General features: G+C 41.3%; 1 protein-coding gene across 4 annotated transcripts in view; it reads right to left on the bottom strand.

Annotated features, from left to right (window-relative positions):
* Positions 1 to 19,466, bottom strand: part of RYR3 (ryanodine receptor 3) — a 551,601-nt gene that overhangs the window by 305,389 nt on the left and 226,746 nt on the right. For all 4 annotated transcript variants that reach the window (XM_073012013.1, XM_073012015.1, XM_073012014.1 and 1 more), the window contains exons 6-10: positions 18,840 to 18,952; positions 17,381 to 17,480; positions 14,555 to 14,648; positions 10,086 to 10,160; positions 7,983 to 8,139 (exon numbers count right to left, since the gene is read on the bottom strand). In XM_073012013.1, the coding sequence (XP_072868114.1) occupies positions 7,983 to 8,139; positions 10,086 to 10,160; positions 14,555 to 14,648; positions 17,381 to 17,480; positions 18,840 to 18,952 (539 nt within the window). The remainder of the gene's footprint in view (positions 1 to 7,982; positions 8,140 to 10,085; positions 10,161 to 14,554; positions 14,649 to 17,380; positions 17,481 to 18,839; positions 18,953 to 19,466) is intronic.

Genomic DNA, 19,466 nt, shown 5'->3' with positions numbered 1-19,466 from the left:
TGTTGGCTTCATCATACCTGAATAATAATATCTACATTTTAAAAACAGGTATTGTTGTTGGTATACTAGCTGTCCCCTGACAGACTGAAAATGCCAAAGGTGTAAAACTGGGATTTCTTTGTCTTTGTACTTCATACAATGCTCTGCTTAAAACTGGTTGCAAATCATTTGTTATTGTTTTACTGTTCTGCAGGCATTCAATCTCTATCTGTTTATTTGCATCAACCTTGTTTATGTTAGATGATAAGCTGATTCTAAGAAGGAAGAGGCTATCTGGCCTAATATGTGTTGAAGGGCAGTAATCATTATCCTCTGCCTCCACTGACACCTTATTAAGGAAATGCTCATGACCACATCATAATTGTCATATTAGTATTTGGCTGAGATGATCAAGTTGCTACGATTGGTTTAATATTCCTGGAATATTAAATGTTTGGCTGGAGATGATCAAGTTGCTAAGATTGGTTTAATATTCCTGGAAGGATGAAGAAAGGAGCTAGAACTAGGCCAGGCGCAGTGGCTCACGTCTGTAATCCCAGCACTTTGGGAGGCAGAGGTGGGTGGATCATGAGGTCAGGAGATCAAGACCATCCTGGCCAACATGGTGAAACCCTGTCTCTACTAAAAATACAAAAATTAGCTGGGTGTGTTGGTGCATGCCTGTAATCCCAGCTACTCAGGAAGCCAAGGCAGGAGAATTGCTTGAACCAGAGAGTTGGAGGTTGCGGTGAGCCAAGATTGCGCCACTGCACTCCAGCCTGGCAACAGAGCGAGAGTCTGGGAAGGACAGAAGGATGGAAGGACGGAAGGACGGAAGGAAGGAAGGAAGGAAGGAAGGGAGGGAGGGAGGGAAGAAGGAAGGAGAAGATGGTGCCACTGTACTCCAGCCTGGCAACAGAGTGAGACTCCGTCTCAAAATAAACAAACAAACAAACAAACAAATAATAAAGAAAGAAACTAGAACCAATAGTTGCCCAGTGCCTGGTTCAAACTAGGTATTGTGCTAAGTACTTTATAATGAAAACGCCATCACGTGAATTTACCAAGGACCTACAAAGTGGTGTGTATCATACATGACACTTTACATTTTCTCTAAATCTTTCAATAGCCCTATGGCTTTTATTATCCTACTTTATAGATGATAACACCGAGGCTTGCAGAGTTTGAGCAACTTGCTCAAAGCCACACAGTTGTAAGCAATAGAACATAATCCAAAATCAGGTACAATTCCAAAGCCAGGTATAATTCATTTGAACAGAATTATCTGAATGGTTACCATTACCAGCAGCACAGTTAAGTAATTAATTGTGCCAATAGTTTAGTTGCTTAAAGGTTAATATGAAGAAAAAGTTGATAACATATACTATTAAAGGCCGGGCACGGTGGCTCACGCCTGTAATCCCAGCCCTGTGGGAGGCCAAGATGGGCGGATCACGAGGTCAGGAGATCGAAACCATCCTGACTAACACAGTGGTTTCTCTACTAAAAATCTCTACTAAAAAAAATATTAAAAATTAGCCAGGTGTGGTGGCGGGTGCCTGTAGTCCCAGCTACTTGGAAGGCTGAGGCAGGAGAATGGCGTGAACCCAGGAGGCGGAGCTTGCAGTGAGCTGAGATGGCACCACTGCACTTCAGCCTGGGCGACAGAGACTCTGTCTCAAAAAAAAAAAAAAAAAAAGGAAAATGGCTTTAGGTTCATACAAATTTTAAGAGTTATACATATAAATCAACAAGCACAACAAGGTATGGTCTATATTCAGAGTACAATTGGAGTTTGGAAGAAAAAACAACTCTACCAGGGGAGTAAGGGATGGTTTTATACAAGAATTTCTACATGACATGAGTGCAGCCAGGGTAGAGAGGAGTGAAGGGTAATGAGGAAGGGATTGGCTTTCTAGTAAAGGGGCACGGCATGGCAAGGAGAATGCTGGAATCCAGAAAGAGATGAGAGCAAAAATTAAGGACTCTGAACTCTATTCTACAGGTTCATATTTCTGAAGCTCATATTGTTAACAGACTTCGTATGGGAAAAAGACAACTGTGGACAAATACCGAATCTTCTTCTAAGAGTCAAAGGGAATATTGTGATCGTATAAGCTCTTGTTTGTCCTATGGTAAAAACAAAACATCAGCATCAATGAAAAAATCAAAATGACCTATTGAACTCGAATGCAGCATTTTGTTTATTTCCTCCCACTATTATCATTGTTTGGAATACCTCTTGGGAAAAGCTAGTGTAGGTAATGGAAAGCCACTGAAACACAGAGTTCCATCTTAGAATAACCGCTCTGGCATCAATGTGAATGATGGGCTGAAAAGAAATATGGCTGCAGATGGTTGAGTTGTAAGTGACACCATTAGTATCTAGGATGATACGTGGAATGGAGTAGCTTCTAATTCATGCCTATTAATTAGAGTGAAAAGTGTTATTTAATACAATTAAGCCACCTGTGTTTACAGATGACAAGAAAGTACCTTTTACAATACAGGACTGTAGACACCCAGAAATGTTTCAGAGGAAAAGTAGATATGGGAAGGCGGAGTCCATTCATGGATGCTGGGGTGAGCCTTCAAGAAACTCCTGGTTAGCCCACTATTTCCAGGTGTCTCTGGAGAAACCTTGAGGAATCACCTTTGGGTTTGTTTCCATATCAACATAGCCCCCTTAAGACTTTCTCATCTAGAATTTGAGATCTTCGTATTGCCCTTAAAAACCACACACTGCAGGACATTGATAAGAGTCTAGTTGACTCCAGGCTTTGTGTGGGAAGAGGAGGAATGCCTTCCTCTGTTTACTACATGCTGGGAAGCAGATTCATCTGCCTTATTGGGGAAGGCATATTTCTTGAGCAGAAGTCACTGTACTGGGCTCTTTTCTCCGTATTTCTCATTTATTCCTTGGCACCACCACCTTGAGATAAGCAGCACTACTTCCATTTTATGGATAAGAAAACTACCAGGTCATCTTCCTGGTCTCATTTAATTTTCACAGCAATCTTTCAAGACACACTTTTTAAAAAAAATCTATATTTTTTCACAAAACATATGAACAGCATATGGCAGAGCCAGGGTTCAAACCCAGGCTTCTTCCACTTCAAAGCCCAAGGTATTTGGTCCACTTTGAACAATAAACTCTAGAGAAAGCACATCAGTTTAAAGTTTAAAAATCCTTTGTAGATTTTATTGAAAATGAAGCTGCAGTAAGTGATGTTGTCTTTAGGCATTTGAATCTTACTATCCATATTTTCTTCTCTCCCCTTCCCTCCTTTGCTGCATACCCTCCCTTTCCCTAGTGGATAACTTGGTAAGAAAATGGAGCAAGCAAGGGAACCAGCAAAAACAGCGCTGTTTCTGCACCAGGGTTTCAGAGACAGGTGAACCATGAGCACAGCTGTCACCTTGGTTAGGGATGCCATGGCTGCCGAGGTTAAACGGCACGTGAAAGGTAGGCAGGGAAGTCACATTTGGCTAAGAACACTATGCTCAGCACACAGATGTTTCATAAATGTTTACTAAACTGAATTTAATGTTTTTATACAGTCAGGAAAAATTTCCTCTAATTGGGAACAGGGATAGCTCTATACCCTTACACTATGAAATAGGCAACATTCGAGATTCTAGCCCAATCATTCAAGATGTATGGTGTAGTCATTTAAAATGACTTTTTAAAGCACTTTTAAAGTGGCTTTACAATAAGTGGCTATACATAAGGCCTGCTTTAACATTATTAATTCACCCTTCCCTGAAAAAAATTCAATGATGTAAACTGACTTTGAGTCATGACATCTAAACAGACAATATTGCCATGCCAGAGTAAATATTAAATCACATTATCTGAAATCCTTGTGGGAATGGCCTTGCAATGTCAAGACCATGGAAAAATGATGTGAAATCAAGTTCATAGAAATTTGTCTTAGATGTTCAAAATAAAATGAATCTCTCTCATTGGGTGTGTACTGGGAAGAGATTACAGTAGCAAAATGATTACACAAGGATGGCAGGATGTCTCTATGACGATAATGGAGGCTAGAATGAAATGGATTTCACTCTATTTCAAGGTATGACCACACTGATGTAACCCTTCAGCAAGCATTTTTCAAACTTACTACAAGAGATTCTAGGATGCAAAAATAAAGCAGGGTGGGATATGTGTGGTCCTTGTCATCCAGCGCCTCCCAGTCAAGGAAGTGACGGCCTTAAGAACGCATGAGCAGGTTTTCCTCTCACAAAGAGCACTTAACACTTGCCTGAAAGCATGAGAAGGTGCTCACTGTGGTAGACTGCAGAGGGGCAAAAGGTATTCCAGGCACAAGTCTGGTGGTGATTAGAAAAAAACAAGCATGTTCCAAGACTGAAATAGTATGCTAGGGCTCAAGGCAGCCTCAGGCAAGTGGCAAGAAACACAGTGGAAGGGCAGGCAGCTGTCAGGTCTGAATGATCTTTTATGAAAGACTTCAAATGAGGTGCAAATTGATGAAGAATTGTGTTCCAGGTCTCACAGAGGGCAGATGAGAATCAAGGCCCAATCTAGGCTAACTTTGAAGCCAGGCTGTGTCTTACACAACACCACTCTCAGATCAAAGGGATAAGGCTGGGATGCTGTGTTTTGGAAGTAATACTACATCCTAGCCCTCCAATTTGAGTTGCATCATCTGCTGAAGTGGGGGAAGGAGGACCTTGATCAAGATCACATCCTGCTCTTTATTCTATGTGATTTGTATAGCTTGCTCCAAGTCTTCAGTCTGATTCCATTTGAGCCAGGCCCAGGCCAATAACTGCAGCTGGTTCTCGGACTTAGTCACCTTTCAGCAAGGCTCAATCACACCTCCACCTTATAATGCACATAAAAGATGCACTGGGGCACCTGCCATCTTCCTGGTAATGGCAGGCTGCTAAGGATGTTAGCATGCACCTGCAGCTGTCCAGTGTCCCCCAATTTAGTAGTCATAACCGTCGCAGGCTAATGCAACCTGACAGAAAATGTGGGCTGGGAAGCTCATTATTACCAAATGATTCACGGCCCAGCACACCCGGTGTCCTCCCAAAACACATGACTAAAGCCCCAGCAGTGATCTTCCCAAGAGTCTCTTTTTTCTCTTTTGCAGATTCTCCAACATACGGAGAGGATCAGATGAACACCTTGCTTCCTCACCCTCTGGCCCAGTCCCATGGGAGACAGCTGACTGTCTCCACCTCTCCCTCAGCCTTCCCAACTCCTGTGCCACCACACAGATCCTGAACCACTATCTCAGGCTACTGTTTGCCGCCTGCTCTGTCACATAATGCCTGTAACAGGCAAGGGCTGGCCAGACGATTCAATGTCCTTACATTGTTGAGAAACAGAACCCCAACCTCTTTCTGCTGGGTATTGTCACTGGTGGCCGGCGATGGGAAGCACAGAGGGCATTTAAGGAAAACCTGTGCCAAGCAAGGCAAGAATACGCTTACTAAGCAGGCACATGGAAGCCCAGGAAAATCAGGGCCTCTCCAGTGCTCTCCCTGCACAGTTATTTGGATGGTGTATGACAGAGTTATGTGTTCTCCACATGTTCCTTCTTTTTGTGCAGCTTCACAGTCTAAAGTGCCAAAGCCCTGCCCACACAACGTCCCAAAGAAACCCTGACATCCAGTGGGAACACAGCCATATCTCAGCCTGCCACAGAGCCTAGGCCATTTTAATTTCAGTTCCTTTCAAATTGAAATGAAGGTAGCTGGGTTGAATACTACTGCATGGAGACTTATTTAAAATCTCCAGTATAGTGACCCCAGTGAAATGTCACCACACTGCCAAGTGCACAGGACAGTGTGACTCACGGGTGACTTTTGCCTCCAGCTCTGCTATGCCGACGGCCCCCAGGGTACCGTGATGACTTTCCAGCCATGCGCTGTTCGCCTCCCCATACGTGGAAATGGAGGAACTTGGGGAGATAAGCAGCGCACCCTTTGAAAGGAAATGTATTCAGAGGCCAGAAGTGATGCCAAGTGGAAGGAGTGTGACAAGGTCTCTATGGGGCTCTGAGCCTTCCTTGCTTCCCCCAGAGACCACAGCACAGTGCTGAGCCACGCTCCACAAGGCTGAGCCAAGAACGGAATAGAATGGAAGAGTCCCCTTGGAACAGGATCCTGCCAGCTGCCTGGAAGGCCGCCTGATCCTGCGCTGGAAGAAAAGCCCCTTTTTGAAATGGTAAAGACCCCGAGGTCATTGTTCTGTCCTTGGCAACACACCCCGAGTGGGTCAAGGAGAAAGGGGGAGAATGCCCAAATACAGAAAGGGCCAAACTGGCATTCTTAGAAAAACACTTGCTTGGTCATTAGCCATGATGAGTCATTTCTTGTTTTCCACCTCCCTCTTCTACTCCCACCCACCTTCAGCCCCCACTCCACGTTCCAGTCTCTGTTCTTACGACTTTTCTGTTGCTTTGCTTCACTGATTCTTTCAGAAAGTTGCACTGCTCTAAATCACTTCCTGGAGGCAAAAATGTTTACTAAATAGATATCAATTTGAATTTAAAGAATCCCTCTTGTGCTGGCAATCTAAGAAAAAAAGAAAAAATGATAGCAACGTGAGGAAGACGTGCTCAGAAAAACCAGAATGAAATCAGAGTCAATAGCCATTGGAAGAGAAGCAGATGGAAGATAACATCTGAGAGATGGTTAGGAAGATATGAACAGGAAGATCATGTCTTTTAATATTTGGAATAAAGATACGAAAAAAGCCCAATTCTGATATAGGGCAATATTAAAGAGAAAAAACTACATGCCAAAGAGTTTCTCTGCCTAAAAAGACCATAGGAGCACAAAATGAGGGGGAAAACAGACTCTGAACCCCTGCACCAAAGGAGGGCAGTGCTATTTTCTTCAGGTGCATTAGGAAGCAGAGATGCCCCCATAGAAAATTCAGCTGTCAGCCTCACCCCTAGTCCTACACAAGCAGAATCCTCAACAATCCTTGAGTGAAATCACGGTGAGAACACACATCAAGATTTATTTCTGGAAAAGAGCAAGGAATGAAACTAAAGGTGAAGCTCCCAAAGGAGATATTGAGCTATACTCTTAGGAAGCGCAGACTTCCTGATAACTGTGCCCACATCTGTGCAGAGCCTTTCTCATGCTTGGATGATCTTTCCAGAACACTCATAAAGTGACAGACCATCCAACTGTCTGTCAGAAGTTAGCTCAGCATGCAATTCTGACCGTTCAACTAGATCCAGCTCTGAGTTAGAGAGAGTTGAAGCCTGGTTGAACATTAAAGGTGGCTGAACATTAAAAAAGAATAGTTGTCCACATACACATCAAATGGTAAAGCCATTAATTCAAGGTTAACCTAACTACCAGAGGATCCACTCTTAATGAAGGTTTGGGATGGATAGGAGAGAGCTGAGAGATCTGGGGAGTAGGAATAGCTATGGAAAAGAACGGGGAAGGTAGTAGTAAATTTTATCATATAAATATTAATAACTGCAAGACGATGTCATGTCCAGAATGTGTTCTCTGCATCATTTAAAAAAATTAAAACAAATAAAGCACTGAAACTCATGCTTTTTAAATTTAAACCTTTTTAACAAATTACCTTTTTATTTAAACAAATGTAGCTCTGAAACCCATGCCTCCATGCTACTATTGCTTTAAAGGAGTGAAGAATATAACTTGAAAGTTATTAAAGACAACTCAGAATGCACTAAACAACAACAATAGTTTCCAATAGACTTTGAGCAACAATGTCCATTCCTATGATCCTTGGATTTTCCAGGACTGTCCACACACACTCTCCTTTTGCTCAAGACTTCAACCTTCATCCAAGGTACACATTCCTCCATGAACTCAATTCAAAAGATAAAAGAAGAAAGTGTTTATCTATCTTAGGTCAAATTTCCAACTCTGCTTTGTTCCAGCCTACTTTCTTTTCCAGTTATAGCTCTACCTGGAGGTGTCTGAGTTTTCACTTTTAGAACAGGGTCAAAGTCCACTTTATCACACCTTACCTTTGATGCCCGGAAAGAGAAAGCTGTGGACTTGGTGTCTGCCTTTGCCCGGTCTTGCAGTATAAGGCCTTGGTCTTCTGTCAAGGCCAGGTAGTGGCCTGTGGTGAGATGCCGGAGTCGAAAAGCCTGGCCCCATCTGATGTTACTGCCACTCCAACTGGGCAGATGAAACAGACAAGAAATTGCATTTATACAAAAATAAGTCCTTTTCAGTATTTACCCTGCGCTTTCTTACACATGCTAGCAGACTTATAACCCTTCTGGTGTCCATCCTTAAGAAAAAAATGCACCAGGTTCCTGGCTTGCTGTAGGATTTCATGTCTGCCTACAACCCAGCCTAGTGCTCTTTCTTGATGACATCAACAAGGAATGATCTCAAAGGCAGGTCAGTGGCTTCATTCAACTGGAAGTCCCAGGTTTCCAATTTTTCCTTCACTCCACTGAAAGGTCTTGATGCAAATAATCACAAATCAATGGGAAGCTTGTCTTTGAATGGAAACTTGTTTCTGGAAAAGCCTTTCCAAGCCTGCCATCTGAACTAAAACATATTACTACCAGAGTCCTATCTTCAAGGGAAATAGTAAAAATACCTGCACAGCTTACACTTGCCAAAGACAGACAATAAACAAGCGTAATAAGTCAACACTGAATTATGTTAAAAGGAGATAAATTCTGTGGAAAATAAGTAAAGCAGGATAAAAGGATTAAGACAAGTGAGAACTCATATTGAATACTGTCCTCTTAGTGGTCCTTCATCAAAAGATTAGCACTCAGCAAAAGTTACGTTAAGTGTTATGGAGAAATTATCCACTGAATAACCTAACTCAAAATTTATCTCTTTAAAATATTTGCTCATATGCAAAATACTTATCTCTTAAGAATATAAGGTTTAAGAGATATATGTGTGACATTTTAAAACCACTCTCCACTTTGTCCAACTTTTTGAAGCATCAATAAATCCAAATCACATTGATAAAAGGCTTAAATTCTTCATGTTTAGTTCTCTGGGGAAATGAGCAAGCAATCACAACCAGAAATACATATACATACCTATTTTGACCTCTTAAAAAGTCCATTAAGCAATAACTAAGGGCTAATATCCTGAAAACAAGAGTATGTTACTCTCAGATTTTTAATGGGTTTGGAAAGAGGATGTAAATGACTCAAGTCAGTTAGTAAGTGCATGCTCCTTAAAACTGGTATTCCTTAAACCATCAGCTGCCAGTTTCTCAGAAAAAAAATGTGTGCATGTGTGTGTATGGTGTAAGAGAAGTCCTAATATTACCTTCTGATTGCCAATGGATTATCTTCAGGGCCCCTTGGGGCATATACCCTGCATGAGAGAGACTTATTTTGAACATATTTTCAGGGAGAGATTGAACAGAAAGAACTAGAGGGAAAGGCAGAGAAGGAAAATCAGAGGGCGAAGCTTAATCCTCCTCTCTCACTCCAAGCAGTTTAGCTCTAGCCTAACTTGCAAACCCTCTCAGCCCATATAAAGGTCCCGCATTGAAAGTGATCCCCCTTCAGTGGTTTGAAGTTAAGCGACCACCCGTGGTTATTCAAGCTTGTGGCTGCAAAGTTTCAGCCTCCTGTTCCTTCCACCAAGGGACAAAACTGTCTCTGAAAAGTTCTATTAAGTACCTTTTTCTTCACACCTACATTCCCAGTGACGTTTACATCTTCCTTATCTTATGCCATTGTGACTACCTGTCTGTGTGCCATTTAAAGCTACCTGTCCACGGGAGCCAACAAAGCTACTAAGAGGAGAGAGAAGACTTATCTGGGTTCCAGAGAACCTGTTTAAGAAAACAAATGGGAGGACTTGGATGGCTTTCAGTGGTCTTGTCTCAGCTTTCCTTTTATAGTCAGCTACCACAAGGGCAGAAGAGCCTGCCAGCCTCAGAGTCAACACAGTGGCTTTCAAAACTGTGTGTGTGTGTTCTTTAAAAACAAAGTCACAGAAATATCAGAACTTAGCTCTAGACAAAGGACTTGAAGGAGTTTGCCAGGTGATATGGGATGAATGAAATATTTAAGAGAACGGCCTATTATTGAAAAAGAAAGCAATCTTGAAAAGGGTACTCCCAGGCCCTCCATTACCTTATCCGAAGTGGTTCCACTCTCCACAGAGACCTGGCTCGAGTCCCAGCTCCCCCAGCTTCGTAGAATATCCTCCTATGAGCAGAGTTGGAGATCAGCTCCTACTTGCAGGACACTGATCAGCACCCAGGTGAAGAACAGCTCCCTGCAGAGGCTGTTCAGGCACCCAGCTTGTCTAAGTCCTTTTGGAGTCAGCAGAATGCAAAGCCATAATAAGGAGGATGGTTTCACAGTCTCACTCTCTCAGAAAGGGTCAAAGCAGCTAGAGGGGAGGGAACTGCTCACCATATCCATATCATGGACATTTATGCATCATCAGGTACACAAGGAAAAGGCAGGAAAAAGAATATCTCCATTTCTACATCAGGAGTCACGATAGCCCAGTTACACCATGACGGCAGACACAGAATGCTCCAGTTCCTTCAGGTCAAGCTCCTTGATGTAGTTTTATATCTTTAAAAATGTATTTGTACTTTAAAAACACCTATTCGACACAGTGTGAACTCATTTCCATCGTTCTAGGGCACTTTATCCTCAAGTTGTTACAGTGTTCACGATTTTATTACTGTACTCTTGCTTCCTTTCCTGTGTTACGAATCATCTTTTAATGTGTTTTGAAATAAAATTTTTAGTTTAGAAAAATGTTAGGTTTATAAAATAGTTACTAAAGATAGTCCAGAGAGTTCCTGCATGATCTCACTCAGCTTCTCCCAATGTTATAATCTTACATTACCAAGGTACGTTTGTCAAAACTGAGAAACCGACATGAGTATGTCATTACTAGCTAAACTCAAGACTTTATTTGGATTTCACCTTAATTTTTCCCGCAAACTTTTTTTCCAGTTCCAGGATATAATCCAATATACCACACTGCGTTTAGCTGCCATGTCTCCCGTTTCTTCTGATCTGTTATGCTTTCTAAACAGTCTTGCCTTGTTTCTCATGGCTTTGACAGTTTTGTGGAGTACTGGTTGGGCATTTTGTGAAATGTGTCTCAACTTGGGTTTGCCTGATGTTTTTTCCAGTGATTAACAAAGCCTCAGTTTTTAAAGTTTTATTTTAAATAAATTCTGTATAACCTGTGATTGGGGCAGGCTGGTCCACATTGTACAAAATTCACAGTTTAAGAGCATGTCTCAAGAACAGCGGTCCCCAGATTACCTGGTATACTGAATCCAGCCACTTTTTGAGAATCTTGTGACCTTTAATCAAAACTGATTATTTAACTGCATTTACATTCACTAACTTAAAATCCTACCTCCACCAGACAGAATTTGTATGTATCACAATTGAATTGATCAAACCCCAGAGGAATCTGGATTTAGATTTTAGAGACAAGAGTTAATCAATAGTGGTAAAAAGAAATGTATACTTATTTTTTTTTCCTGGAAAAGTATCATAATTATGAGTCGATTCAAAATGAGCCTGGAAGTTAGACCTGGGTTTGAATCTGGTAGCTGTGTGACCTCAGGCAAGCCCCTTCAACTCTCTGTGTCTCCGTTTGCTTATCTAATCAGGGTACTTATATAACAAGGTTGTGAAAATTTAAAGGGCTTTTAAAAAATGTTTAGAAAGTGTTTTTTATAAATGTTTATAAACATGCATAAAGAAACACATTAATTGGACAGCAATCAATGAAACATTACATCAACAGTGGCTACCTCTGGAAGGTGGGATTATAGAGGCTATTTCTCAATGTTTCTCTAACGTACATGTTATCGGGAAATGCCCAGTAAATATTAGGAAAGAAAATCCGATACTGCTTTCGAGTTCCTACACCACAGGTGTGTCTGTACAAGGCCTAGAACAGAAATGATACCACACCAACCTCCTAGCCACTTAGGAACACTTGCTAAGATTCTCACTGATGCCTCTCCTCCTCTAGTGCAAGCTGCAAAGATCCCTTCAGAAGAGGGTGAAGTGGCTCACCCAGGTCACAGGTGAAACAACGCTGGAGCTGTAACTAGAAGATTCTCTACCCCTGACATCTGAAGGATTTGTGAAGGTTTGTTCTTCCTACCTGTGACATTTGGGCGGCCTGCTCCATTTAATCTCACAAGGTTACTGAGGTTGAAACAACTTGTTCTTGTTCTCTAAAACAATTCCAAGGAGAGGAGTAGAGTGGGCGGCAAGCTGAGGTGCTTTTGAAAGCTTGGCTGACAGCTTAGCCTTAGCTTCAATAGGTTAAGTAACTTATCCCAGGGTGTTTGACAAGCCAGAGGCAAAGCCAAGGATCAGAGCTCAAGACGTTAGATCGGGAGTCTTGGGTTTCCACTCTGGGTCAGAGTCTTTCCACATAGCTTGGCTGCTCTCAGGATTTATAGGGACGGAAAACGATTTCTTCTGGAGAGTCAGCACCATTGCAATGGAACACCTGCATGCCTCCGTAGCTGCTAGAGTCTTTTAGTGTGCCGTTTCCTATTCTATCATGCTCCCCCGATTTTGACGTTCCTGGCCATGTTGGCCAGTTCTGAGGATTTACCTGACAATAGAAGACTAAGACAAGGCATATCACTCGCTTCACCTAGACATCAAATAACACCAAGGCATCCTGTTTTGATTGATACTAGTTGATATAAAGATTCAAGTTCCACTGCGCTGAACAGCTGCTCACTTTCCCCGGTCTTAAACCCTTCATGCTTCCTTATAAAATAAGCCTTCTTATTTTTATGGATGAATTTTTTTTCCAAAACACAAATTAGAGCCAATGAAATCGTGGGCTAAAGAAAGGCCACCTTCATGTTTATTTAAACGATGGCATGCATGTCTGCTCCGGTGTGCCCATTGTGAAAACTCCTCTCCAGCTACTTCCCTCTCCCCATCACATCCTTTCAAACACTTGCTGGGCCTTTCCTTCCCAGCAGAATTTTGCTGAATCACTTGACCGAAATGCCCACCAAATGACTAAGTAGCATAGTTTCTGTCCAGCTGTTTCTAATTTGGCTCTAATTTTTGATGACAGGTGTGTGCATGTGGGTGGGGGCGTGCACATGGTAAATACTTCATTTTTTTTCCAAATTTCCATCCTTAAAAGTAGAACAGGAATAGAGAGAATGAACTAGGAAAGTTCTGATGTATTCCATCTTAGATACAGACAACCCTGCAAACCTCACAAAAATCTCACTTATTCATCCACCTGCAAGCCTTCCCCTTGAGGCAGCAGAATATGATATCAAAGAGACAGTAAATGGGCTATTGTATAGTTTCAATGTTGAATAAAAGGCAAACCACAAGTGAACAGGATCACATGACAGGGTAGAGAATCCTTACTTCTAAGGAAAATCAGGTGGACCTAACTTCCCTATCAGAGGTAACTGTCAACTGCTGGCCCAGTGCCAGGGAGGCAGCAAGTGAATTTAGCAAGGCGCTTTACATAGGTCTGTGCTTTATGTGTCCTAGGCATCCTTCTGGGTCACATCCGGTTCCTATGAAGGGGTACTCAGAGTAGACAGCAAGTAGGAAGAGACTAAGAACTATAAGGGATACACATTGCCAATGGGTGCTTTCTAAGGTGCATAATAATAAATTCAAGCACACTGCTTCGGGGGGGTGGTCCTTGAATACATCAAATACAGGAAATGGTCCCTGATGGAGAGTCAGCAGCTCTGGCTTCTACGCTTGCATCTGAAATCAGCCAGTGTGTGACCTGTGGCAGGAACCTGACCTACATAGTCTCCAAGATGTGAAGACTTGTGAGCCTGTGTTTCTAATGAAGCAAAAAATGCAGTTGACAAGGATCCTGTAGGCATTACACAAAAGAAAAGAAAACATTGTCACCAGATCAGACTCACTGCTGTCCCAAATTCAATCTAGTTTGGATCTGAGGTTTGATTTTTTTTAAAATATCAGATTTCTATAGTTACAAGGCCAAGCTTTTTATGTTCTGTTCCTTTGATGATAGAATACCAAAAAAAACTCTTTAGTATGCGTTTAAGACTTGGATTCATATCCTCCATCTCATGGTTTTGAAATTCTGAAAAGCATTCATGGTGGGGTCAAGTATGAGGACAAGAACACATTGTCCTCAGCACAGCGCCCTCTAAATGTACCCTTGGCACCACCCCCTGCTAAATCCAGCTCCAGCTGGACATCAGTTTCTCTAATGCTATTTAGTGATAAAACCAAATCAATGAAGTCTACCTTATTTACTTAGCACATGAAATGGGAATAGAGATGATCTGTCTTTGAAGAGTCTGGTGAATAATTTGTTTAAGTGCAGAGCCAGAGAAAATGAAGGGATCTGGAAGCATTACAGAACCGCCTAAGTACAGCACGTGTACAGAGCTCCTCCTGTGAGCAAGCGGAACCGCCATTCCTGTTTTACAAACTGGAACCCATGGCTGGAGGAAGGTTTGTCAATTGACCGACATGTACAGAGTTCCTGTGTGGCTAAATACAAATGTAAACTCTTTGGTTTGAGTCACTTGAGACTGGAAACAGCTAGGGGAAGAATGAAGCTACTGACTTACCTGTGCTGGGAATCATTCTGATCTGTAGATGGTATCGTCAGACACTCATCATGACCATGGAAAAGACGCACTACGTGCCCACCAAGTAGGTATCCTGGAAGAGAATTATATTCTACTGTGAATGATGGCAAGTTTTCATTAAACTCCTCATTAGAGAATGGCATATTTAAAAAGGGTAAATTCACACAGGTCTGGGCCAGTTACAGAAAATACCGAGAGAGACACATTTTGATAACTACATATTCCATGAATGCAGGCCTCAGGCAGAAAAGACAGGAAAGTCAAAACAATTCTAATGTTCAAAGTGAAATAGGGCTTCAGAGGTAAGCCAGTTCAACATCAAAAGGTAAGGTGAAAATAGTGTGCCAACTGATATCATTAAAAATCAAAAGGAAAATTAAGTTGCTAATGTTAGGAGTTTCCAGTTACTTAGGATGTAAATATACCCAATACCAAATTTCTGGATAAATATCCACAATCTCACTGTATATACTTTGCAAAAAAGTCCAAATCATGGGAAAGAAAGGTGCTGAGAAGGGGGTAGCAGACCATTCTTAAGACCCTTTAGGAGAAGGCAACATTCAAATACATTTAACAAACAGATCAAATCTGGTTGCTACTCCTACAGCACAAAGGGAAAACAGAATTACTCTCGATAACATCCCTGAGTGAACAAGTGTAGATGTTTTTATCAACAAATACTTAGCCTTCAGAATAAGAAAGGAATCTCAATAGTCATGGAGTTCAGAGATGGAAAGGAAACAATGAACTTCAAGGACACGATGATCCATTTGTCTTCAAAATAAATGCTGAGCCTTAATTCAAAGAACATAGTAGCAGGAGAGGGGCTCCAGTCCGAGCTTTACCTAGCACCAAGAAATGGGATTTGTTATTCCTCTGAATTAAAAAATTCTCCAGGCTAGTCTGTTCTCAGGAAACATATGAACTTAATATACCCAATGTCTGTGTCAGAATTTTTAAAGGAAAAAATATCACATAATTAGATCACTTTAGGGGCTGTCTTAAACTATTTTGGGTGCTGGATTAAAACACTAAGAATGAGCAATCATGCCAGAGGAGAAAAGGGTATTATTAGTGAATTTTGTATAGTGACAGTCTGATATGAGTTCAGTTTTCTCACCTAGACAAGGTAAGTTTTTCTAAAATTCCCTCAAATATTCAGAAGTCTCCTTCCAATTTTCCTGTATCTTTTTGTACTGATATTCTGAGTTATAACCTTCTTTGCATTAAAAATGATTCATGATATATTATAGGGGGATTCTTAATAGCTAACTTATTTAGAAAATTAAAGCCCTCCATGACGAAGCTCTTGATTAAGCTCTTGTTCATCTCATGATGGAGAGGCCATGCCCTATTTGGAGTTTATCCTTTACAGTTCTTGGGCTCCTTCAATCAATATCCTACTCACACAGAGAACACTGCCAAGTGCTGGTGCGTCACGACTTTTCTTAATTGCAATCTATCAGGGCCATAGTCAGGAAAGCAGCATCATGATGAAGATCACTTACGTTCTTAAGGGCTGAAGTGGGTTTCTCACCAGTGGATGCTGGAAGGACATTTTTCTACAGAGCCAGATGACTCAAGTGATGAGTTATCCCGACTATATTACAAGGGCACTCAACATTTCTATAAGGACCTTTTGACATGATTTGTAAACATGCCTTAATTAATCTCCACAAGCCCTCTGTTGGGACCAGGAAATAATTTTATTCCTACGGTGAAAATAAAACATTTAACATGGAGAGGATTGAGTCAAAACTGTCTTGGGAAAGACTTAAACCCAGAGCTTCTTGATTCTTAGTAGAAAGGGATTGACTGACAATATACTTAGGAGGGTGGGTTAATTTTGGCACAAAGGAAGAGGGCTAAACACATCCTACCTTTTAAAGCCTTCCACTTGTTGCCAAAAGAGTTAAGAATTTGTGTTTTCCTGAGTATTCAGTTTAACTATCATGCATTCCAAAACTGGGGTATCACCTTGACAACTCTGTTTTCCCTCTTTTTTCAAACATCACAGCATAGAAGGACATTCCCAGTTTGAAAGTACTAGACTTTAATAGGGCTAAAGCCTATGATGAGTATTTTTAAAAATTCTGATCTTGCTATAATGTGCCAAAATGTAACACAAAAGCCCGTAGGTCACTGACATTTGATTATTCTTCTCAGCTGTGGTATTACCTATCAGTGAGGTAAGGCCCGTATATTTATTACACAACTTGAAAGGTGTGTTGATTTGCCTGATTCTGTGAAATAAAATATGTTGAACAACGTTGGACGACTTTATTTCCAAGGGAAAAATAATTTCACCTCTTACGTTAAAATGGCCTTCCATAAATACAAGTAAAAACAAATGACCAAACACTTTTATGATAAGAGTAAGTGCTCCACCTGCATGGAGAGACACATAGGGAGAAATATAAACAATGTCACCTTCTTGGCAAATAATCTCTTCTAAAACTGAAGGTGCTGAGGTCTTTATACTTACAACTACTAAGCAAAAATAAAAATGTGGAAACTCAGAGAGAGAGCAAAGGTGCATATCCAAGTCCTGAATACATGCAGTGCTAAAATAATAGTGGGCTCCAAGGGATTAAAAAAATAAGTTCAGGGATGCTCACGTAACCGGAAGTTAGGATAGAAAATGATCTGTACTGAATTCAGAGAAAGAAACTCAAGTGAGCTACAATCAGGCTACCTGTGTACCGAGACATTCAGGTGAGATCTGGGAAGTAGCAGAAACCATCAGTGTATACAGCACAAGAGAGACAGGCAGGCTCAGGGCTAAATGCATATAAAGAAGCACACCTTCTTCGATGCTACTTCCTGAGCACGTAGGATGTACATTCCAGAGTGTCTGCATAAAGGAGGCATCCACTTGTATGTTACCATTTGATACTGAGAGATGCTGCGGCAGAAACAGAAACGAGACATCTTTTAAATCACCAGTCCAGTACTGACAGAAACAGCTCACCTAGAACCTCAAGGATTAAATTAAACAGCCTGACTGTCATCTGGCTCTTCCTATACAGCCTGTGGGAGATTTCTCCACCTGATCTAGAAGCAGCTTCAAAGTGGGACACTTTATTCTGGGGTGAGGAATTATTCAGCTACAGAGATGGCAGACATGTGTTGACTTCATCCCCTCAGCTGGAGCTGATTCAACACCAACTCATAAAATGTCCATTCTTTGTAGGATAAGATAACTCGCAAATGGGAAAAATTACCCAACATTTGGCCTAGGCAAAGTAAAATCTGCCCACAGATTTCACTTCAGTTGGCTCTGTGAGAAGCTTCTCTGACGTTTCTCTCATCTTCAGGCATCCCCACCCCCAGCCAAGTGCCTGATACAAAAGGTGCTTTTCTATGACCCATCCCCAGCCGCAAAATCTCACCAGCATCTTCCCCTCTCTGCGATACCCCATGTCCTGAAACACTGTACATTTCTTTCTTTCTCCAACATAAACTTATTTTCCTGGATTCCAACCTTTCTTGTTCTTCCCTAAACAAGAGCTAAACAAAGTAATAAATTCAGAACAATGGGAGTTAATGTGCAAATAGTGCTTGGAGCATTTTAATTGTCTGCTGGACACAGCACCATAATCTAAAAGAATAACAGATTAGTTCCAGGCACCATGATCATGTGGCAGGGGAGGGCATTTAATCATCCCTCAAGTACAGTTAACTATTGAACAACAAGGGTTTGAATTACACGGGTCCACTTATACATGGATTTTCTTCCGCCTCTACCGCCTGAGACAGCAAGATCAACCCCTCCTTTTCCTTCTCTTCCTCCTATTCAATGTGAAGGTGACAAGGATGAAGATCTTTAGGATGATCCACTTCTGCCTAATAAATAGTATATATACTTTCTCTTCCCTATGATTTCCTTAACATTTTCTTACTTTATTGTAAGAATGCAATACATAATACGTATGTCACATAAAATATGCTTTAGCAGGCTATTTACATTATCAGTAAGGTTTCCCATCAAAAGTAGGCTATTTTCTATCAAAACTAGGCTATTTCCAATCAAAAGTAGGCTATTTCCTATGAAAAGTTAAGTTTTTAGGAGCCAAAAACTACACTAATTTTTTATTGTGCAGGGGGTCAGCATCCCTAACCCCTACATTCTTTAAGGGTCAACTCTGTATGGGTAAGAGCATCTTATTCTATCCAACCTGCTGTGGCTCAGTTCTTCATGGACATCTATTCCTACAGGAAAAGTTTCTGAAAACAAAAGACTCTTGTATTATGAGGTACTTACAAGGTATCTTTCAGAGGACACGCTGACGAGGATGAGGTCATCGCCAATTCTAACTTTCTCTCCTTCGGACCTCTGTTTGGAAGCAGGATGTATAGTCCACCAACAGGCTTCTCCTAAATGAAGGCTCTGCAAGTTAGTCATTGCTTCACAGAAGCTAGTGTCCCTAATTTTGCCCCTTGTTCTCCTTCCTCCTAGGACAACCCTACACATGCACACAACAAGTATATACTCCAGACCTCAACTTCTATTGGTCTCTAACCGTTCCAGACAGCCCCCCATCTGCTCTTGACTATGTCTGTCATTTTCATTTTCCCTAGAGACAGAAAAGTACTGTTTGGAAAACAGTATTGGAGGCCAGAAACTGTAGTGGCCTTCGAGTATTTTTATTGCAAATAGGAAAAATGCTTTTTATAGTCTTTCAAATTTCTGTTTTAAGAATCGACTCCAATCAAGAGCACCAAGAACAAATAAACAAATAAATAAATAAAAAGAATCGATTTCATTGGTCTACTGAACCCTTATACACTTTCATCGTTGTCTCCCCCTTTCCTAAGGGAATTTTTAAAAAAGGCTTACATCTGCAAGGACTCAGACAATAAGTGAGCAATTGATAGCAAAGAGGATAAA

The sequence above is a fragment of the Chlorocebus sabaeus genome, chromosome 26, assembly GCF_047675955.1.
Source record: "Chlorocebus sabaeus isolate Y175 chromosome 26, mChlSab1.0.hap1, whole genome shotgun sequence".
NCBI classification, from domain to species: Eukaryota; Metazoa; Chordata; class Mammalia; order Primates; family Cercopithecidae; genus Chlorocebus; species Chlorocebus sabaeus.
The sequence above is the reverse complement of the archived record's forward strand: the minus strand, read 5'-3'. Positions and strand labels throughout refer to the sequence as shown.